The sequence below is a fragment of the Homarus americanus genome, unplaced genomic scaffold, assembly GCF_018991925.1.
Source record: "Homarus americanus isolate GMGI-L3 unplaced genomic scaffold, GMGI_Hamer_2.0 scaffold48202, whole genome shotgun sequence".
Classification (NCBI taxonomy): Eukaryota; Metazoa; Arthropoda; class Malacostraca; order Decapoda; family Nephropidae; genus Homarus; species Homarus americanus.
Genome location: NW_024754487.1, coordinates 154,418 through 177,627, shown reverse-complemented (window position 1 = coordinate 177,627; position 23,210 = coordinate 154,418). Strand labels below are relative to the sequence as shown.

General features: G+C 40.7%; 1 protein-coding gene across 1 annotated transcript; it reads left to right on the top strand.

The window, feature by feature from the left end:
• The first annotated feature begins 2,674 nt into the window (after nucleotides 1–2,674).
• On the top strand, nucleotides 2,675–8,041 carry LOC121855805 (vicilin-like seed storage protein At2g18540). Its single transcript, XM_042350920.1, has 5 exons — nucleotides 2,675–2,754; nucleotides 4,590–4,649; nucleotides 5,051–5,963; nucleotides 7,384–7,490; nucleotides 7,928–8,041. Exons 2-5 carry the CDS (start codon nucleotides 4,590–4,592, stop codon nucleotides 8,039–8,041), a joined length of 1,194 nt encoding a protein of 397 aa, XP_042206854.1. The 5' UTR covers nucleotides 2,675–2,754.
• The last annotated feature ends 15,169 nt before the right edge of the window (nucleotides 8,042–23,210 follow it).

Below are 23,210 nucleotides of genomic sequence, written 5' to 3'. Positions count from 1 at the left end.
AATCCTCCAGTTTCCGTCTCCTCCTCCTCCGCCGACTCAAGTCCCTCGGAGTTCCTGCACACGAGCTCCTCAGTGTTTACACAACATTCATACTTCCCAAGCTCACCTATGCCTCCCCACCTGGTCTTCCTCCCTAAATGCCACACAACGTAAACACCTAGAAAAAGTGCAAAAGAGGGCATGCAAGATTATTCTCTCCCCTTCCTACTCCACATATCAAGAAGCGCTCAACACACTGACCCTTTCGACTCTCACTGACCATCACCACGACCTCATCTGCAAATTTGGTAAGCTTCTGCACCATCCTCGACACACCTCACCTGGGATCGCTTGCCGGGAGTGCTGTTCGACACCTAGCCATCCAACCCATCGTGCACAGACTGATCCTTCTCACGGGCAGCCCAGTCCCCAACCATTTGTAAAATTATCAATAACTTGTAATAAACCAGTATATTCCTCCCAGTAAATACTACTTCTTTCACTGTCACTATCATTGAAATGAACTGTGGTTGAGCTTTACTATCTAGTTATTATATGTCTTATTTATATCACTTATGTTATTTGTATATTATTTGTAATTCGAAACCCATTCCCCAATTATGTAACTGTATATTTTCAGCCTTCTGGCTGCCAAGCTCTTTCAATAAACCGTTTATTATTATTATTATTATTATTATTATTATTATTATTACACACACACACACACACACACACACACACACACACTTTAAAATTTATGACAAATACCAACACGACACACAAACATACACCAACACGACACACAAACATACACCAACACGACACACAAACAGACACCAACACGACACACAAACAGACACCAACACGACACACAAACAGACACCATCACGACACACAAACAGACACCAACACGACACACAAACAGACACCAACACGACACATAAACAGACACAATCACGACACACAAACAGACACCAACACCACACAAACAGACACCAACACCACACAAACAGACACCAACACGACACACAAACAGACACCAACACGACACACAAACAACTTTAAGACCGCTCCATTAGCATTCACAGTCAAAAGTTGGACCACACAGAGACCGGCGTTAAAATGCTGTTCGTTAATTATTAGTTGGTCGTTAACAGACGAGTGTCCTAAAGTTTTATGATTACATTAACATAATTTAATTACACCTGTGCGTTTTATTTCCTTCATCGTGGACAGGTGAGCTTTGACTCCTGCCGCCAGGGTCTGTGTAGGTACTGTATTCCCGTGTGTGTGGGGCAGGGGGTGGAATGTGTTTTGTGTGTGTGTCGTCTTTGCGTGCCTCTTTTTACATGAATGTATGGGCTTTCTTGGACACACACACACACACACACACACACACACACACACACACACACACACACACACACACACACGGCTATACCATCCACACCGTGTTTATCTTGGTACTAAAACACAAACATTAACTATGAAACACAAACAGCAGCAGGAGGGGGAGGAGGTTGGTGTATGACTCGCTCTAAGCTGGGAGGGAAACACAGACCTCAACTTGTGTTAAACATTTGAGCGTTCGTGACAACTTTGAAAACGTCGGTGATAATGAGATTAATTCAGAACCCGGTATTAATTTAAGCAGTGACCTAGCAGTGCCACAAGTCACTAATTACCTGCGGTTGTTTACTTTACCTGGGACGAGTTCTTGTTACCTGTGCTACTGAGACTGTCTAGATGTTGTTATTATTATTATTATTAGTATTAGTATTAGTAGTAGTAGTAGTAGTAGTAGTGGTAGTAGTAATAGTAGAAGTATAATCATCATCATCATTATAATCCAGGTGTGTATTATATTACCTACAGTATAATTACAGGTGTGTTATATATACTGAAGATTGTATGTGTGTATGGCACTGTATGAGGTCCGCCATGCCTTGTTTATTGTCTCTTTGTATCTTGTATATATTGTATTCTTTTGTATCAGGTATTGTATTTTTTATCAGGTATTGTATTTTTTATCAGGTATTGTATTTTTTATCAGGTATTGTATTTTTTATCAGGTATTGTATATTTTATCAGGTATTGTATATTTTATCAGGTATTGTATTTTTTATCAGGTATTGTATTTTTTATCAGGTATTGTATATTTTATCAGGTATTGTATATTTTATCAGGTATTTTATCCAGGTTACAGTCTGAAACCTATCTAGGTTTTTACCGTTTTGTTTTACCACACACACACACACACACACCTGTTTGGTTAGGTTAGGTTTTGCTAGCGTCAGGGCGAGAAGTTAGTACTGTACAGGTGTTGACGTACAGCAGCAAGGTAGCCGGATGATGGGTGGGAGTATCCATCACAACCACGATGAATACCTTACGACAGGACTGACCTTATCATGATGTCAGCGGCGGCACACAAAGCTCCACTACCCCCTTATGCATTATCCCTCAGCCCCTCACTATGGCCCCTCTCACCTCCCCACCCCACCCCTCCTCCCACCCCTCCTCTGACATTTTACGTTTACGCATTTCTGATAGATCTGTTGTGTGGCTTTTCTGTCGATGTCGATTCTATTAGCTGGCCGACACCTGCTCTGACATCTGCCTCGACACCTGCTACTTGCACCTGTGTCGTCCTGTGTTGTTGCCGAGAACCAGGTGATGGATAGTTTCAGTTCTCACAACCACAACGAAAGTAAAACACTGAAGACATACCCAGGGAGAGTTATCAGAGTTATCCTACTAGAGTGGTCGGGAGAGGTAAGATCACAACACCCACGCTAGTTATTAACCAGTGTAAAAAAAAAAAGTGATCTACCAGCTTCATTATAACACGAAGCTTTAAAACATATTGCAGGTAAACGGCTTCAATGTTGCAATATCCGTCGTTCCTTGGCTTATTATGTGTTGCCATTTACTCCTTAGTTGAATTTTTTTTACAACTTGACGACCCTATTAAAAGACGTCAGTTTTCTTGTGCCGTGTGTTGCTGTCAGTTATATTCCGAAATGTCTGTCAGTCACATTCAGACTTTCCACTTTATTCAGAAATGTATTAGGAATTATTGGTGAGTTATGACAAATATTGAACTATAAGTATCCAGCTATATCCGAGTTGTGGAGTGGCGTTATGCACCACGAATCATATAATGTACTTATATATTTTAACTTTTTATCCTATATGAGCTATGAGTATGCTAGTTCCGTTACAGTGTCCTCCTATATCTGAACGTTACAGTGCCTTCATTTACCGTTACAGTGCCCCTATATACCGTTACAATGCCCCATATACCGTTACAGTGCCCCATATACCGTGACAGTGCCCCCATATACCGTTACAATGCCCCTATATACCGTTACAATGCCCCATATATACCGTTACAGTGCCCCCATAGACCATTACAGTGCCCCCCTATATACCGTTACACAATACCCCATATACTGTTACAGTGCCCCCATATATAACGTTACACACCCCATATACCGTTACACCCCCCATATACCGATATAGTGTTACCATATACCCACCACACTACAGTTCTGTCAGGCTACGGGGTGTGGAACGAGCAAATTTACATTCCAAAATTCTACTGGCGTTCCTATCGACTTGAGCTGAGAAATACATATTGCGAAACGCGATGAATAATAATATATACGAGACACGTCAATATGTGGATTACCTTTGGATGTCATGCAATATGTTGAAAGTATGCAATCACGGACACAATCACCTTTCATCTTCAGGTATGGTGATTGATCATGGTGTCAACACAATGTAGATATTAATAGCATATAACTTGTTCTGTTTTCCTTGATTTTCTTGATGGTGTCGTCAAGGAAATTACGACCTCAGGACAGTATATACAAGGTAGGTGGCACAGGTGTCTTACAGCTTAGAGATCTCATAACCACCATCTTTGACACTGTGTTTATATTATCTGTGTAATCTTGGTGATAGTGTAACATGTATTAAGAACACGTATACACACATAAAACATCAGTGTCATAAAGTATAAACCACCCGTGTCATATAGTATAAGCCATCCGTATAGTTTAAACCATCCGTGTCATATAGTATAAGCCATCCGTATAGTTTAAACCACCCGTGTCATATAGTATAAGCCATCCATATAGTTTAAACCATCCGTGTCATATAGTATAAGTCATCCGTATAGTTTAAACCACCCGTGTCATATAGTATAAGTCATCCATATAGTTTAAACCACCCGTGTCATATAGTATAAGTCATCCGTATAGTTTAAACAATAGTAAAAACAAAACATGTCATTTAACACTCTCGGTGGTGGATGGTTTTCTCTAAGCCGAACTAAATCGTCTTGCAGTTACCAGAATAAAATCCCAGGGTGTTGAGCGCACTGGATGGGCTAAATATAGTAAACTAGTGTCTTGTTACTTGTTTCTAAATACCTCAATTACGCCTGGGCACCTGTGAATTACCCCACATTTGTCAACGTCCAGAACCTGATGATGAGCTCACCTGTAGCCATGTCTCCTCTTTCTCCTTTTGTAAATTACAGTAAGAGACACATGGCTTGAGAGATAATCACATGATGTCTCTCTCTTCTCTTGTGCCAGATGCAGAGGGCCATACTGCTGGTGTTGTTGGTTTACCTGGTGGATGGCACTTTCTTCAGGGTGAGTATCAGTGACAAACAGACAGACAGAAGATAAACACGAAATAAGAGATGAAAAGGCAGGTTAACATACACAGAAAGAAAGAGAAACAACAATGAAGAAACAGAAACACAGACAGAGATGACCGAGAGACAGAAACATAGATGGGGATTTGTTACAAAGAGAGAGAGACAAGAACGAAGAGATAGATTCACAAACAAAAATACAGAGTTGCAGAGAGACAGACACACATCCAAAGTCACAAAGACGTAAAAATAATCATGGACCGACGTAAAACGAATCACAGTAACGTAAAACGAATCACAAAGACGTAAAACAAACCTTAGAGTGACGTAAAATGAATCACAGAGACACTGACAATCAACAAGGAACATCTCAGTAGCATAAAGTTTATCCTCCAGGATGAAACATCAAGTAGGAGGGTGACCAAGACGGAGGCTGAGGAGGTCGTGGTGAATGAGGTGGACAACGACCTGCTACTCACACGAAGCCTCAGGGCGGCTGATACTGACGCTTTGGTGAAGGAGGGAAGTGGTGATGGAGATGATAATAAAGGTAGGAGAGACACACGAGGCAAGGAAGAAGATGACACACGTACCAAGAATAAGGAGGACAAACGTGATGCCACCAAGAATGAAGGGAAGATAAAAACTAGTGATAAACGTCGTGGAAATGAAGATGAAAGTGTAGATGGAGGAAAAAGGACGACAATCAAGAGAAAACATAAGAAAACGGAAAATGATGACAAAAGAAAAGATAACGGAAGAAATGAAAAGAAAAGTACTTGGCCATCACGAAGGAATATTAAGGAAAATGGACCAGGGAAAGTAAGAAACCAGGAAACAAGGAAAAGAAACAAGGAAGTAACGAGGGAGAAAGAGGAGGAAAGAGATAAATCTAAAAATAAGAAGATAGAAAAACAATCCAAGACAACAAGGAAGAATGAAGAGATGAAACCAGTAAAGAATGAAGGGGAGATGGAGAAACTGGAGAAAAAAGGACGAGATAATAAAACAAAGAACGAAGAAAAAGAAAATGAACTTAAGAAGAAAGGTGTGGGAGAGAAACGTGAACAGAAAGATAAGAAAATAGGAAAAGAAAACCAAATTATGAAGAAAAGAAATGAAAATAAACCAAAGAAAACAATAAAACAAAAGAAATCGAAGAAGGAAAGAGTGGACAAGAAATCAACAATAAACAAGAAAAATAACCAATCAAAGAAATTATCAAAAGGGAAAAAAACATTAAGGGAAAAAGTAAACGAGAATGAACACAAGAAAACAGGAAAATCAAACAAGTCAAAGAAGAACAAAAGTAAACAAGAAATATTAAAAGACGGAAAATCAAAGAAAGCAAACAAGGGACTTAAATCCAAAAAGAAACAAAAAAACAAGATAACATATAAGAAAAGAAAACAACATGAAAAGAATGGAAGAAAGAAGAAGAAGAAAGAGGGAGGAAACAAGGAGAGAGAGACGACAACTTACACTAGCGAGGGCAACAGGAAACAAGGGTTGGACAACAAACTCACTTACGGAAATATAAGTAAGTTTTATGTGTGAGTACAGAGAATATTTTTATTTCCGTGCTCTCTCTCTCTCTCTCTCTCTCTCTCTCTCTCTCTCTCTCTCTCTCTCTCTCTCTCTCTCTCTCTCTCTCTCTCTCTCTCTCTCTTTCGTTTTTTCCTTGTTTTTTTCACTTTCTCTTTATTTGTCACTGATTCTCTTTCGTTTTCTCCCTCGTTTTCTCTGCCTCTTTCTCATTCTCTCTCACTTGGTATCTCACCCCTTATCTGTGTCTACATCTTTATTACTGTCTCTGTCTCTCTCTCCTTTTAGATACAAAGATATAAATGGTTTAGTTAATAATAATATTAACAATAATGACGCTTATTTATTGTAATTTAAGGCATAATCTACTCACCATCACCAATACAAAATAATTAAACTTGTAATCTTCCTAAAATTAACATACAAAAAAAAATTACCTAAAATTAAACGATATAAATTACTGTGGTTAGGATGTTAGAGGCAAGAACGTAACACCTGTAAATAACCCCTGATGGATCTACCTACACCCTCTTATGTACCTCTGATAGACCTACCTACACCCTCTTATGAACCCCTGATGGATCTACCTACACCCTCTTATGTACCTCTGATGGATCTACCTACACCCTCTTATGTACCTCTGATGGATCTACCTACACCCTCTTATGAACCCCTGATGGATCTACCTACACCCTCTTATGTACCCCTGATGGATCTACCTACACCCTCTTATGTACCTCTGATTGACCTACCTACACCCTCTTATGTACCTCTGATAGACCTACCTACACCCTCTTATGAACCCCTGATGGATCTACCTACACCCTCTTATGTACCTCTGATGGATCTACCTACACCCTCTTATGAACCCCTGATGGATCTACCTACACCCTCTTATGAACCCCTGATGGATCTACCTACACCCTCTTATGTACCTCTGATTGACCTACCTACACCCTCTTATGTATCCCTGAAGAGCCTATTATAATCTGCTGTTTAAACCCTTAAGGATGATACTATGATCTCTCGGTGACCTATGAACTTTGGATGATGCTCTTATTTGACCTTTCGAGTTTGTTATGAATCTTCAATGGTATATTTGACGAGACACGTTGACACTTGACCTTATAATGATACTGTGGTGACCTTGGAGTTCTTACTGAGCGTTTGGTGACCCCTGGCAGAGTACCTGGATGTGTGTGAGGCCTCCTACACCCTGGGCTACGGTGAGACAGTCGTCGTCTTTACCAGCAACACCAGAGATAAACAGAAATGTAAAGCCACACTGAAGGTACGACTGTGTATAGTGGTGATAATGTTTTCCTTCTCGTTGTATATTACCAGATGGTGATTCGGTTACTTAAATTTTATATTATTGGTGATCAAGAATGTTTTCCCAGTCACATAAAAGGTCAATAGAGAGTAGTAAAATTGCATGATCAAAGTAATTTTATAAATACTTATCGTGTTGAAAATAGCTGAGCTCCCCCTTCAACTTAAAGGAGGTAGATTACCCTGCGAAACCTGGACAATATAACGTGATTGATAAACAATATGTGTAAAGTTAACCTTTACAGTGTATCTCATATCAATATTTGGCCTTTTATACACCTAATGGTTAATACTAATGCATAAAAAATTAACTAGAGTTTGAAATTTGTGATATTACTTCGATCCATTTTATTTTCCTTGGCTACTGGAAGACATCATAAGCTTTTTGTGTGACAGGGCCCAGCTGACACCACGATCACCTTCACGTGTCCTCAGTTCAACCTCAACGAGTTAGGCTGCGCAAAGGAGAAGATTGTGCTTACCGGCGTGACCAAGACCAAGAAGAAGTGAGATAATCGCTTGTTCTTTACGCACACACACACACGCGCACACACAGAGCATCAACACTTCATTCATGTTAAACAATATTCTAATTTAATGATATATCAACAGCAATCTTCTTGACAATAATTAACCTGAAATAATAAGACATGATGTTGTCCTCACCTGTGTCGTGTACGCCAGGTTAACCCACTGTATACGGGACGCTCCTCAAGACATGGATCTGAACACCAACTTTCTCAAGATGACCTACTCCCGGAAGGCGCTGAAGAAGAAGCATTGTTCGGGAGGGTTCGTGTGTGTAGCCAAAACCGTGGGAGGCAAGTTACATTTTTTTTCTTTCCAACAGTTGATGGGTGCTTGTTACACCCATGATACAAAAACCAATTGCTTAAGATCTGCAAGACTAGGGGGTTACAGTAACTTTTCTCCTTCCCTCATGCACTTAATAGTTTCCACGATAGGGTAGTGCAAACAAAATCATACTTAAGTGTAGCTGCTGAAACGCATATGGATTTAAGAAAGTGATTTTTAGTTGAGTTATGAAGGATTTTTAGCTCTTTTCATCGAAGGAAGCTACAATGTAACAGAAAAAAGGTCTTCTTTTATAGTGCTTCTTCGCCAATTTTGCTTTATTTTCTTCGACTACTTCGTCATCGTCATCATCATCATCATCATCATCATCATCATCATCATCATCATCATCATCATCATCATCATCTTCGCCTACTTCATCATCATCGTCATCATCTTCTTCATCATCATCTTCGCCTATTTCATCATCGTCATCATCTTCTTCATCATCATCTTCGAGTTTCGGGATAGTTACGTCAACCAAATAAATTGTTTACTTTCCAGGCACCGACCCGTCTTCCTTGACCACACCATCGTCGGCAATAAATCCAATCGACACTTCAGTTGATGCAACAAACACTACTTCAACAGGTACAACAAACACTTCAGCAGGTGCAACAAACACTTCAACAGGTACAACAAACACTTCAGTAGGTACAACTAACACTTCAGCAGGTACAACAAACACTTCAGCAGGTACAACAAACACTACTTTTCAGCAGGTGCAGCTCGACACTTAGCCGGGCATGTCAAACACTTCAACAGATTGTAACAAACATGTAGAGTACAACCACTCAACAGATACGACGGTCACTTCGGCAGGTACGACAAACACTACTTCAACAGGTTACCTTAAACACTTCAGCGGGTACAACAAACAGCCAGCAAAAGTACAACAAACACTCCAACAGATACGACAGTCATGCAGCAGTTACAACAAACACTTGTGGTGCAAGCAAACACTACTTCAGCCAGGTACAACAAACACTCCAGCAGATGCGACGGTCGCCCAGCAGGTACAACAAACACTTCAGCAGGTACAACAAACACTACTTCAACAGGTGCAACAAACACTTCAGCAGGCATGTCAAACACTTCAACAGGTGCAACAAACACTTCAGCAAGTACAACAAACACTCCAACAGATACGACAGTCACTTCAGCAGGTACAACAAACACTTCAGCAGGTGCAACAAACACTACTTCAACAGGTACAACAAACACTTCAGCAGGCACAACTAACACTACTTCAACAGGTACAACAAACACTTCAGCAGGTACAACAAACACTACTTCAACAGGTACAACAAACACTTCAACAGGTGCAACAAACACTACTTCAACAGGTACAACAAACACTTCAGCAGGTGCAACAAACACTACTTCAACAGGTACAACAAACACTTCAGCAGGTACAACAAACACTACTTCAACAGGTACAACAAACACTTCAACAGGTGCAACAAACACTTCAGCAGGTACGACAAACACTTCAGCAGGTGCAACAAACACTTCAGGAGGTATGACAAACACTTCGGCAGGTGAAACAAACACTTCAGATTTAACTGTAATTTTACCAGGACACACCTGGGTGAGAGCATGTGTAATGAAGCACCTGGGGATGATATTCCTCACCTGTATTACACCTGTGGGAAGTAGAGTGATCACGTGTGTCAAAATCCCGCACATGTGGTAGTGATTGGGAACGACACCTGTTATACCTGTGATGGGAACCTGGTGTTGACATCTGTTGCAGGTGTTGAATGTTGCTTTATTGATTGGATGTTGGTTTTGTTTTCTTTAATACCTACAGCGCTTATTGTCTGTCTTTACGTTATCTAGTATTTACGGTGCTTACATAGAACCAAACGTTTTGTTATAATGTGAATATTCCGAAAGTTTTCCCCAGATACAGATGAGTTTAGTGACCAAGATATATTTGTATGGTAAAAAGTAGACGATCGATAACTCCCCTCATGTATGACTTCGGCTCCTGATACGACCATAGCCGAGTGGAAGCCCAAGCAGACTCACAGCTATAGGGACGAGTGGTTCTCAAATATCTACAGGTGTATGGGAAAGGTCAACTCCCACGACCATTAAAAGTTACTAAGACAACCGCAAGGGAAGTTATGACCTCTGGGATAACATTAAGTAAAGACTCCTGCAAGAATTTATCATCTTTCTGCCGTGAGTGTTTTTTTTTTGTGATGTTTTTGTTTCTTTATTTCAAAAATTTTCTTGTAAATATTTCCACCAAGCTTAAATACGTGCCTTAATTACCTTTATTTACCGTGTCTTAATAATCTGTATTTACCTTTACTTACCTGTACAAGAAGCTGTTGTTTTCTAAGTGACAATCTTCAAAGGACAAACAACACTGATAATTTGTATCCTATTAAATGCTACATAAAGATCGATTACTAAATAACTTTCTACATTAGATATGAAGATTTTTTTTAATAATCTTACATATTGTTTCATTACTTTATATTATGTTCTGTTGTAGTGAGGCAATTTATCACTATACAAAGGTAGTGACCATTATAGTGGACGAATGGCTGAGGTTTATCACTCTTGATTAGTCTTTCATTATCTGTGGTTCAGAGACTAGTTGGGAAACATATACTTTGTTCCTCTTCATCGTCATCCACTGGTTCATCTTGCGTCTTCTTTCTAGATCAACCAGGTCGTCTTCTTCTTCTTTTACTTCTCCTTCTTCTTATATCTGCCAGGTAATCCTACTCCATTATCCAGTAGAGCTTGGGAATCCTTTTACCTCTATTATCCCTCTGTAGGTCTAGGATAGGAGTGTGTGTGTGTGTGTGTGTGTGTGTGTGTGTGTGTGTGGCAGACAATTCCTTCTCTCCTCGTTCCTTTAAACAGGCCTCGGGTCGCTCTTGTCCATACCATATTCCTATACAGTTCTCTCTCAAGGAGCCACTTGGCCCTACCCACCGCCTCATCTTGAATACTTCTACTTCTTCAGTTGGTTGAGGTAGGGTTTCCAGCTCATTGATAGGAGGCTCCTCTCTCTCTCTCTCTCTCTCTCTCTCTCTCTCTCTCTCTCTCTCTCTCTCTCTCTCGCTCTCGCTCTCCTCTCGCTCTCGCTCTCTCTCTCTCTCTCTCTCTCTCTCTCTCTCTCTCTCTCTCTCTCTCTCTCTCTCTCTCTCTCTCTCTCTCTCTCTCTCTCTCTCTCTCTCTCTCTCTCTCCTCTCTCTCTCTCTCTCTCTCTACTATTTCACTTCCTCAGCTGGGTGCAGTGTACTTCCCTCATAAAACAAGGGTCGAGCATCAAGGAAAGGGGGTAAGGTTTCTGCCTGTGTGGGGTTAGTGAGTTCAGCTACGAGTTGAGAGTCGGTAGTTACTGTGACGACTCTTTTATCACGACGAAGTGGGTCCTCACCACTGTCCATTTTTACTGAGACTAGAAGAGAGAAACTTTAATCAATACCTCAACAAGTTTTTATCTCGGTGTCTCCCAGCAGGCTGAGACCAGACCAAGGTGTACTATGATGTGGTATTGAAGAGACTGGCAATATGAAGCTCGCTGTCTTGTGGATTATCTGGAGAGTAAGAACATTTTTATTATTATTATTATTATTATTATTATTATTATTATTATTATTATTATTATTATTATTATTATTATTATTATTATTATTATTATTCACTTAAGTCGCGAAAGCTTACATCTTATATTCTGGTTAATACTGATTTATATCTTTCAGTTGGTTATGAGTGCTGGTTATCTATGACGCTGTACAATGTATATGTTTTCTTATTTCCCAATTACTTCTTCAGTTTCACCACTACATCATCAGCTGTGATCTCCTCTACAACGAATGGATCGCCACCACAAGCTTTTTTTTTTCAATCTACTTACTACAGTTTCCGTTCTGTTTATCTGTATGATATATTTTTTTAATTTTTTTTAGATTGTTAGACTCAATTTAGCATAACTTAATATGACTGTTGATTGATTGAAATTTTGGATATTCTTTTGTATTTACTGCAATGTATGTTCTTAAATTAGACTTGTAAATTACACATTGTAATTTTAGAGAAAAAATATCTTGTATTAATTAACCGGTGATTTATATGTCTAAAAAATATACACTATGTATATATTATATTTATTTATGAAAACTACTCATGTTGTGTGCAGAGTCAATGTGGCATTTACTGTATATTCTGGAATTAGACAATATTTACAAAAGTTCCGCGACATGAGGAGGCCCATCGCGTCGGTGTGTTGAACTTGGTGAGTTAAGAGACACGCCCTTGCCCACCACCTGCACCAGCTCCACTACCTGGATCACCACTTTATAACTCACGATATACAACACTCTTCTTGGTGACTATAGTGTACCAGCTGGGTTTGTTCTGCTCCTGTGCCTCGAACAGGATTTTGTACACCACGTCTTCACACGACTCAAATGAATGTCTGTCTGCCTCTCACTGACCTGATGTTATTCCAGTAAATAATCCAATAATCAAGTCTAATTAATTATCCGATTATATACAGGTTATTGATGTTTCACTAATGTGTCTTTATCATGTTTTTTTCTATGTAAGGAATTATGTAGTGACTTAACTGTTGTAAATGTTGCCATCATTAGACCCTGATGATGATGATGACGATGATGAGTAGTAGTAGTAGTAGTAGTAGTAGTAGTAGTATAGGTAGTAGTAGTAGTAGTAGTAGTAGTAGTAGTAGTAGTAGTAGTAGTAGTAGTAGTAGTAGTAGTAGTAGTAGTAGTATAGGTAGTAGTAGTAGTGTAAACATTATTTATAGCCACCATTTCACACGTCCTCTCACTCACACGCTTTGTCTATTTCTTTTTTCTATAATTTACTTACACACACACACACACACACACACACACACATTACCATAAAGTCTCAGGGTAGTTATAGTACCATTATGGACACTCTAGTTCATCTTAAGTCAACCAGTTAGACGTCATCCTGTCACACATCTGCGAGTGTGAGCAAAATTAACCTTACGAACTTTCTGAAAACTTATGATTGAGACTCGGCTTTCATTCCCAAGGTTAGGTTAGGTTAGGTTAGGTTAGGTGAGACTCTGCTGTCATTCCCAAGATTAGCTATTCGGACATGCAAATGCTTCCTTGTTTAAGTGAATCTCACGTACACAGATTAGATTTCCTGTGAATCAAGTTCAGTTAGGATTCTCAAAGTAGCAACTGTTCACTGGCGTCCAAAGCCCTAGGCTGAGAGTCTGTCTGTGTGTCTGTCGGTGGCCTGACTACAATCGTCTCCTAGAACATGACAGATCGTCTAAGTCAGAGTCCTTGCCTCTGCCACTCAGGGTATGTCAGCTAGAACTTGTGCTCACTAGTCAAAACATGATATAGTCAGTTATGAATTATGAGGTCACCAGCCGGGGATAAGATATCATGTGTGGTCACCAGTCAGGACTCAGGACACACTATCATGTTTCCAGTACTGCAGGACCCCCTAGAGTCTGATCGACGGCATGATGATTGACCAAGGAACTGTGAGCGAGTGTCATGTTCTGAAGGTTACTGTATCACACCGGGGACACTCTTGGTCGACCCAGCTGAAGAATGGCTCAAAAATAAATATATCCCAAGTAAGTCATGTCAATAGAGGCGTGAAATGGTCATATCCAAGATTATTAATGGAGCTTTAAATATTCAGTCGTACAGGTGTCACAGGTGGAATTAATATTGTAGATGGATGGCTCTTGTTGCTACAGAGAACCTGGGTAAAGGTCATAAAGGTGATATATCACACACACACACACACACACACACACACACACACACACACACACACACACACACACACGCACGCGAATATGCAATTACCATGGGATGTTCTAAAGTACACTACTTAAGAAAAATGTCCGCATGATGTTCGATTCGACACAGTTACGTCATTTAGAGATTTATAAAGGTTTTCTGACAGTTTGTGTTTGTTACAGCCAGTACGATTTATAGTTAGACCTTATTGGTGTTTTTTAGTGAGAGAAAAATTCGTCTTAGTATCAAATTTACATAAATATATTCCTGGCTGCTGGTGAGTGTGGTGTTTAGTAATGTCATAGGACCCGATACAGATATCACTGATGGGATTTGTTTTCGTTCGTGATTCACATCCGGATGGCTCGCTCGGTTATTAAGTGAGGATTTACGTATCAATATGAACGACACACTACCACTTACTGCTGTGATAAATACGATGACACAAGAGGAGATTCTCAGCTATAGGTACTTACGTGTTGATCATACGTACTGCACACACACACACACACACACACACACACACACACACACACACACACACACACACACATTCATAAAAATACGTAACAAGCACTAATTGTAAACATATGTACGCATAATCACGATGAGTACACACACACACACACACACACACACACACACACACACACACACACACACACACACACACACACACACACACACACACACAGACACACACACACACACTCAAACATCTCGTTCCGACAGCCGATAGCACAAATTCATGAGCGTGAGGAATTAAGTCCTTCAATTATAGAGATACGCATATGGAATCCGTTGCCGCTGGAATGGTGCAGGTGTTAATATTTCAGGTGTAATTAAGACCAAAGGTAGGATGGAGATATTGCATTTAACTTAACCTAACCAAACCTAACCTAACCAAACCTAACCTAACCTAACCCCTGCAAGTATAGGGTGATTAATCTTCAGGTGAAATTAAGCTTGGATGCCTAATATTCAGGTAATCTAATTATTCTTCCCCGCGTATTACAAGTCCTCTATATTATTATTGTAATATTCCAGCTACTTTTCTTGATCTCACGTTATGTATGGGTTGAGTTACGCTATATACGGGCTGTGTTGTTAAGATAAGTGTCTTTGTTTATGTGAGCCGGTTATAGTGTTATTGATGGTGAAGGTCGATACATCTCTCTTTGTTCCTTCTCTTTGTGTGTCTTTGATCGCCTGAGTGTGTGTGTGTGTGTGTGTGTGTGTGTGTGTGTGTGTGTGTGTGTGTGTGTGTGTCAAACAAAACTCGGGCGGCACCTCGCTTCTTGAACGTCTTTTTTTTTTTTTTTGGGGGTCGTAATTTGAGACAGAGAGACGAGACAGACAGGCAGACAGAGAGACAGACATATAGGTAGACAGGGATGTGTGTCTTATCTTTGCTCTGTCGTTATTCCTTTTGTCATACAATTTTATCTGACAGTTTTCACTCGCTGCTAACTGTAACTCTTCTTTTGTAGCGTTACGTATTTATTTAGTTTTTAGAGAAAGGTGAAAAATTCTGACGATCTCTATGTATTTCATATTTCGGGGCAGCACACGATAGGAGAGAATTTTATACCCACATATTTTGAAAAACTCTGTGGAAATGTTATGATAGAATTCGTAATATCAGCGTATATATTCGTGTTATTGTTATCATTATCGTTTTTATCATATATAAGCTGGATTATATAGTGGAACGATACTTAGGTGGACTAATATCCTGCTAAGCTGGTGGAGTAACCCACTAGCTGGTAAATAACAGGATAAGGTGAGGCTAGGTTAGGTTAGGTTAGGTTAGGTTAGGTTAGGTTAGGTTAGGTTAGGTTAGAATGATAGAAAATATAATCATCATCACCCCCATTTCTTTTTGGCTTCACATGTCGCCTTTGATAACTATGGAGTCAAAAACACCCCGACGATGATGAGTTATTTACCGCCGCTTGTTTATGTGTCAGGCGTGAAGGTAGGGGGGACCAGGTCGATGTTTACGGGTTATAAAAACAGCTGAGCATCACAAAAATGTCCTGAGAATATAAACGATGATAGAGAAACTGGAGAAGAGAATGAGAATATATTGGAACATTGGACGGGGTATATTTGACCTGTAATCCAGCGGGACCCACACTCCACTTTCTCTGTTATATATGTTCTTATTAGTGACCTCTGACCTTTGACCTTCAGTATCTGAGTAAGGAATAAATAGAGAGTCAACACTCTTAGTAGTGAAACAGTTTTCATTACTCATGGCTGGTTATAAAAGGCGGCCGCCCGAGAACAGTTTGTAACGTGATGAAAGATTTAGGTAGAAATAAAGCGATTGTCGGCATTGGCTGTTGAAGGTAAACCATCTAGTACCTCTCTCTCTCTCTCTCTCTCTTTGTATATATATATATATATATTGTTACGACCGTGTCGTATTTTTTCTATTTTTTTTTATATAACAGCTCCCATGTTCCATATTATTCCTGTAATGATGTGTTAAATTTACTATTATATATTCTAGTCACCTTACCCTGTGCTGGTAAGGTTTTAACTGTCATTATTTGTTCAAGCCCATCTTAATTCTTTATTTTGTATTGTAACCAGCATTCTTTGTTCTCTAACGACCATCTGCATCGTTAAACGACCCACCGGCGGGTCGCGTGGCGGGAGCCGACCTTATATATAGGACCCACCAACTGACTTGAGTTAGTTCAGTCCTCTTGTCATACAGTCCACATCCTTTGAGTGTCACTTGTTACTTATACTTAATTTATTTGTGTTGTTCCTGTCGCCACCAATGTGGTATATCTATGTGAGTACCTATTTATGTCTCTGTTTGTGTCCATCAGTATTTGCTTAGTTGTATTCAAGTAATTCAGTGTTGTTTCACGTTAGTTAATTTCAGTGATAGTTTTTATGTTTATGCAGTGTTAACGTAATCCAATGCTTTATTTTTATTCTTTTGATGTTTCGATGTTTTGTATCACTTGTGTCTTAAAAGTTTCGATGGTGAATCAATTTGTTGTGACAGCCTACGAGGCTCTGTATTGTGTTAATATTTAATCAATTAAATTCTTAAAGGTTTACTTTATTTTTATTCTTTTAATTTACTTCACTTTTTTTTGTTTGGTTACTCCTAGAACCTGGATATTTAAGTAAATTAAGAGACGGCGTAACAATATATATATATATATATATATATATATATATATATATATATATATATATATATATATATATATATATATATATATATATATATATATATATATATATATATATATATATATATATATATTCTTCTGTGTTGAAGGTACCTGTATTTACCTGTACTAGAATAGGAAAGGGAAAATCGCTCTACAGCGAGATATTTGTGGTACGATATTTCAGGAAAAACACAGTTAGGAAAAAATTTTGATCCTTTGGACCTGGGATGGAAAAAGAGGCGCCGTAGCAATATATTGATATTGGTTATTATTGAACAAAATATTACAACTAGGACAAAAAATATGTTAATTCTGTGGACGTGCGGCGGAAGAGAGAAAAGGGTAAACAAATGTTTGCTATTTGCCGAAATATTTTATACACGTTGTGTTTCTGGCGGTAAAAATATTTAAAGTTTAAACTATACACAGTAGTGAAGGAGCGGGCCGTCGAAATCCCTCCCGGCCGTAAAGCTCACACCTGGCTGGCCGCCCCACCTCCCTCAAGGAAAACTCCTAACCTGAGAAATCTTTAGCGCCCGGCCTCTCACCCCTCACCACCTCCCTCTCCCTCTCTCCTAACCCTCCCCCTTCTCCCTCCCCCTCCCTTCTCACCTTCTCCCCCTCCCTTCCCACTCTTCCCATCTCACTCACCCCACGCCCCCACCCTACGCCCCCACCCCAACATCCTCGAGAGCCAATATATATTCTGTGAGGAGGAGGACCTGCTGGCTGGTGGGAGGATTTTTGACCTGAAGCTGACCTTTACGGAACTAACAATACACCAGTTATATATATATATATATATATATATATATATATATATATATATATATATATATATATATATATATATATATATATATATATATATATATCTTGATAAAATCACACGGGAAAAGGGAAACAACGGAGCACCTTAGCTTTCGTCTTATATATTCGAAGTAAAGTTTATACATATTATACAGAAAATTTACTTAGAATCAGTTACCAGTTGTTCTGTACACCGTGGCGTGGGTGTCAACCTTCTCAGTTGACAACATCAACAACGGTGCTCAGTGATGATGATTATGGTGGGGGGGGGGGCGGGTTGGAGGCCTCCCCTGGTGGTTAAATTATGCTTGATGCTGTAAAGGAGAATTTAAAGACCCTGACAAGAAGGAAGATTTTTCTCTGGAGATATGGGATATAAACATAATGGTGGTCAGGAGGGGTTTTTAAAGACCTACAAACAACAACAACAACAACCGTTCTCTATGACCTACAAGAGTTAAAACCTTCTGTTGATGTAGTATATATAACGTTTAGAGACCCATAAAATAACACGTGAAAGATTTCTTGCCCCATAAGTAGTAAAGAAACCTCAATGTAATCCAGAGTAATATTTTAAAGATCTTGGCGACAGCAGCAGCATACAGATTGAGGGAAGAGCTAGCCACATTCTCAGAGCCTCCCAGTGACCCTAAGTTAAGCCTGCGAGAGATATGAAGTGCACGTGTTGACAATGTTTATCTTCGGCTCTCGTGTGTGTCCACCGAGGGGGTAATCTCCTGAATAAATATCCTGGTTGACATTCAACAGCCCGTCTACTGGGAATCATTTACCTTTGGTTGATTTTGCAAAGGGAAGAGACCGCAATTAGATCCAGGAGGAGTAGGAGTGAGAGGAAGAAGAGGAGGAGTGAGAGAAAGAGGAAGAGGAAGGGGGGAGGGTATGATATCTTTGAGATGTTGTGTTCTTCAGCTTGGGAATCTCCTTCCTTTTAAGAATTGAGAGAATAGTCGGAGCTGAGTAGTTTTGATTCCAGTGGCCGTCTTTTGAGAGAGATGAAGGATGAATGAACTTTAGGTGGCGTCTTTGATGAGTTAAAAGGAACACAAATTAAGACGTTTATATTTTTTTCTTCTCTTCTGGTTTAACGTTAAGAATTACCGAGGGTACAGCTAGTGTTTGTGTATCAGCGACCTGTGATGTAGCGAAAACCTTGTAGACACTAATGAATTACAAGGTTACGATATATACTTGATAATATATGTGTGTCTATATCACGCTAAAGAGGGGAAACTTTTTTCTTTTTATTCCTACAACTTAATTGAAATTACTTCGTGGGTGATAAAATGTGGTGGGTTAGGTTAGGTTTTAGACTAACGGTATGTGGGTGGATACTGTTCTCTTGTTGCGGTTAATGTACGTAGACTAAACCTCAGTGTGAGTTGTAATCTGTGTTTATATCTGTGTGTATATCTTGGAGTAACCTAACCTAACCTAACCTGACCTGACCTGACCTGACCTAACCTAACCTAACCTAACGCGATGGATCACCCTCTCTACTTAAAAATTACAGATGACACAAACAAACAAAAATAATAAAAACAAAAATGAGGAAAAACTCAGCTATCATTTCCTAGATTAGTTTAGAGAAATTTCATCTTTAAGAAAATAATGAACTCTTCTGGCCACTGATATTAAGAGTAAAATCAATGTAACTGGAAAGATCTCGTGGGGGGGGGGTGGAGTCTTCATGTCTGTCAGAGTAAGGGTCATTATTGTGTGTGTGTCTGTGTGTAGTGTTTCTGCTTGAAGCTGGATTTGGGAGATGGAGGGCGGAGAAGAGATTTTTTTTTTTTTGGGGAAAGGGAGGAATGAGAGGAAAGGAGATTAGGGGTGAGAAGAGTTACTCAGTTCAGGGGTGAAGAAATTCAGGAGGAGGTAAGAGGGCGGGCTGACCGCCTAGCTAAGCTAATAGTGTGTTTGGGTTGTGTCATGGGTTAGTTATTGTCTGCCGGTACAGGCACTAGACAGCCTACCCTGTCCCATTTATGGGTGTTTTGAGGGCCTTAGTTCATATTCCGCCGGATGACAAATGACTAGCAGGCATGTGGGGAATTGGGGGAGGGAGGGGTTGAATGCCTGCCACCTGCCTACCTTCCTTCGCCTACCTTCGCCTTTCTTCCTTCTTCTGCTCCTTCCTTCCTTCCTTCCTACCTACCTACCTACCCACCCACTCACCTACCTACCCACCCACCCACCCACCCACCCACCACCAACTCCCACCCACCCACCCACCCACCACCCACCCACCCACCCACCCTAACCAAACCATAAACACCATGTTGGACCTCATCTCACAAGATACATGACGATAAGCTGATAGTTTATGTGTAACAAGTTGGTGGGAAGTTGTAGCTTGTTGTGGTGTCAGGTGTGAGTAGATGCTGTGGTAGTCAGGAGAGGTGGGACTAGAGGGAGAGGTGGGGGGGTGGGAAGGGAAGGGAAGGTGAGAGTAGAACATGAAAGAAAATGTAGAAGGAAGAACAACAATAATAACAACAACAATATCAACAAAAACAACACCACCAACAACAACAACAAACACCATAAGAACAACAAGAATAAAGGTGTTAATAGATAAAGAGTGAAAAGAGGGAAAGTTAAGGTAAAACAAGACGGTGAATCAAAGAGACTCCAGCCACCAGAGTGTGAAAATCATCTTGGTGAATCTGTCTTGGTCACAATCTCCCTCGTTGCCAACCTTATATGCCCTCAGCGCTTGGGGGAATCTCTCTCACTCTTATTGTCTCACTCTTATTGTCTCACTCTTACTGTCTCACTCTTACTGTCTCACTCTTGCTGTCTCACTCTTGCTGTCTCACTCTTACTGTTTCACTCTTATTGTTTCACCCTTACTGTCTCACTCTTACTGTCTCACTCTTGCTGTCTCACTCTTACTGTTTCACCCTTACTGTCTCACACTTACTGTCTCACTCTTGCTGTCTCACTCTTGCTGTCTCACTCTTACTGTTTCACTCTTATTGTCTCACTCTTACTGTCTCACTCTTACTGTCTCACTCTTGCTGTCTCACTCTTACTGTTTCACCCTTACTGTCTCACCTTACTGTCTCCTTTACTGTCTCACTTGCTGTCTCCTCTTACTGTTTCCTCTTTTGTCTCACTCTTACTGTCTCACCTTTACTGTTGTCTCACTCCACACCCTCACTATCACACTCACTATCACACCCTCACTATCACACCCCACTATCACACCCTCACTATCACACCCTCACTATCACACCTCACCATCACACCCTCACTATCACACTCACTATCACACCTCACTATCACACCCTCACTATCACACTCACTATCACACCTCACTATCACACCTCACTATCACACCCTCACTATCAACCTACTCACCACCACACCTCACTATCACACCCTCACTATCACACTCTCACTATCACACCCTCACTATCACACTCTACCATCACACTCTCACTATCACACCCTCACTATCACATCACACCTCACTATCACACTCTCACTACACACCCTCACTACCACACCCCTCACTATCACACCTCACGATCACACCCTCACTACCACACCCTCACACCATCACACCTCACTATCACACCTCACTATCACCCCTCACCACACCCTCACATCACACCCCACTATCACACCTCACTATCACACCCCTCACTACCACACCCTCACTATCACACCTCACTATCACACCTCACTATCACACCCTCACTATCACACCTCACACCTACCATCACACCTCACTATCACACTCTGTATCACACCCTCACTACCACACCCTCACTACCACACCCTCACCACCACACCCTCACCATCACACCCTCACTATCACACCCTCACTATCACACCCTCACTATCACACCCTCACATCACACCCTCACTGTCACACCTCACTATCACACTCTCACTATCACACCCTCACTATCACACCCTCACTATCACACCCTCACTGTCACACCCTCACTATCACACCCTCACTGTCACACATTTTTCACCCTACCCAGCATGTATTGACTGACACAAGAGCCGCCTTCCTCCCACCCTCCCTCCCTCCCTCCCTCCGCCTCCTGACTTTCATGTAAAAGAGGGAATTTACTAGCTGCTTCTGTAGAGACGATATGATGGGATAGCTATGGCTGTGTGTGTGTGTGTGTGAGTGTGTGTGTGTGTGTGTGTGTGTGTGTGTGTGTGTGTGTGTGTGTGTGTGTGTGTGTGTGTGTGTCTAGGGTGAATTTGCAAGCGCCATCACCCGTCTAAAAGTTGAAATGACAGTATTGGTAATTTCATTCTCACACACACACACACAAAAACAAAGGTATTAGTGTCCGGGTAGATTCATCAATCGTGTTTCAAAGAATTCTGACACCCTGTTGACAGCTGAACGACAACAGGTAGTAGGGGACGAGAGGCAATATACTGACACCCAATGAGCGAGACACACGGGCATTGGACCTCTAGAGTCTAGTACCTCGACCAGACCCCCCACCCCCTAGTACCTGACCCAGACTCCTGTTCCTCGACCAGACACCCTAGTGCCTCGACCAGACCCCCCTAGTACCTCGACCAGACCCCCCAGTACCTGAACCAGACCTCTAGTACCTGAACCAGACTCCTCAGTACCTCGACCAGACTCCCCCTAGTACCTCGATCAGACACATAAGAACATAACATAAGAAAATAAGGAGTCTGCAATAGGCCGGTTGGCCTGTGCATGGCAGCTCCTGTCGAGAGTTACCACCACTTCTATCATCCATGAATCTATCTAGCCTCCTTGAAACTTTCCAGAGTTCCCGCACTTACTACAAAGTTGCTGCTTAGTTCCACTCGTCCACCACCCTATTTGTGAACCAGTTTCTTCCTATCTCCCTCCTAAACCTAAACTTATCCAACTTGAACCGTTGCTCGAGTTCTATCCTGCTCGGATATTATAAGAACTTTATCTATATCCCCTTTATTGATTCAATTCAATTTCAATTGTTTATTCCTTGATAGAGGAAGGGATCC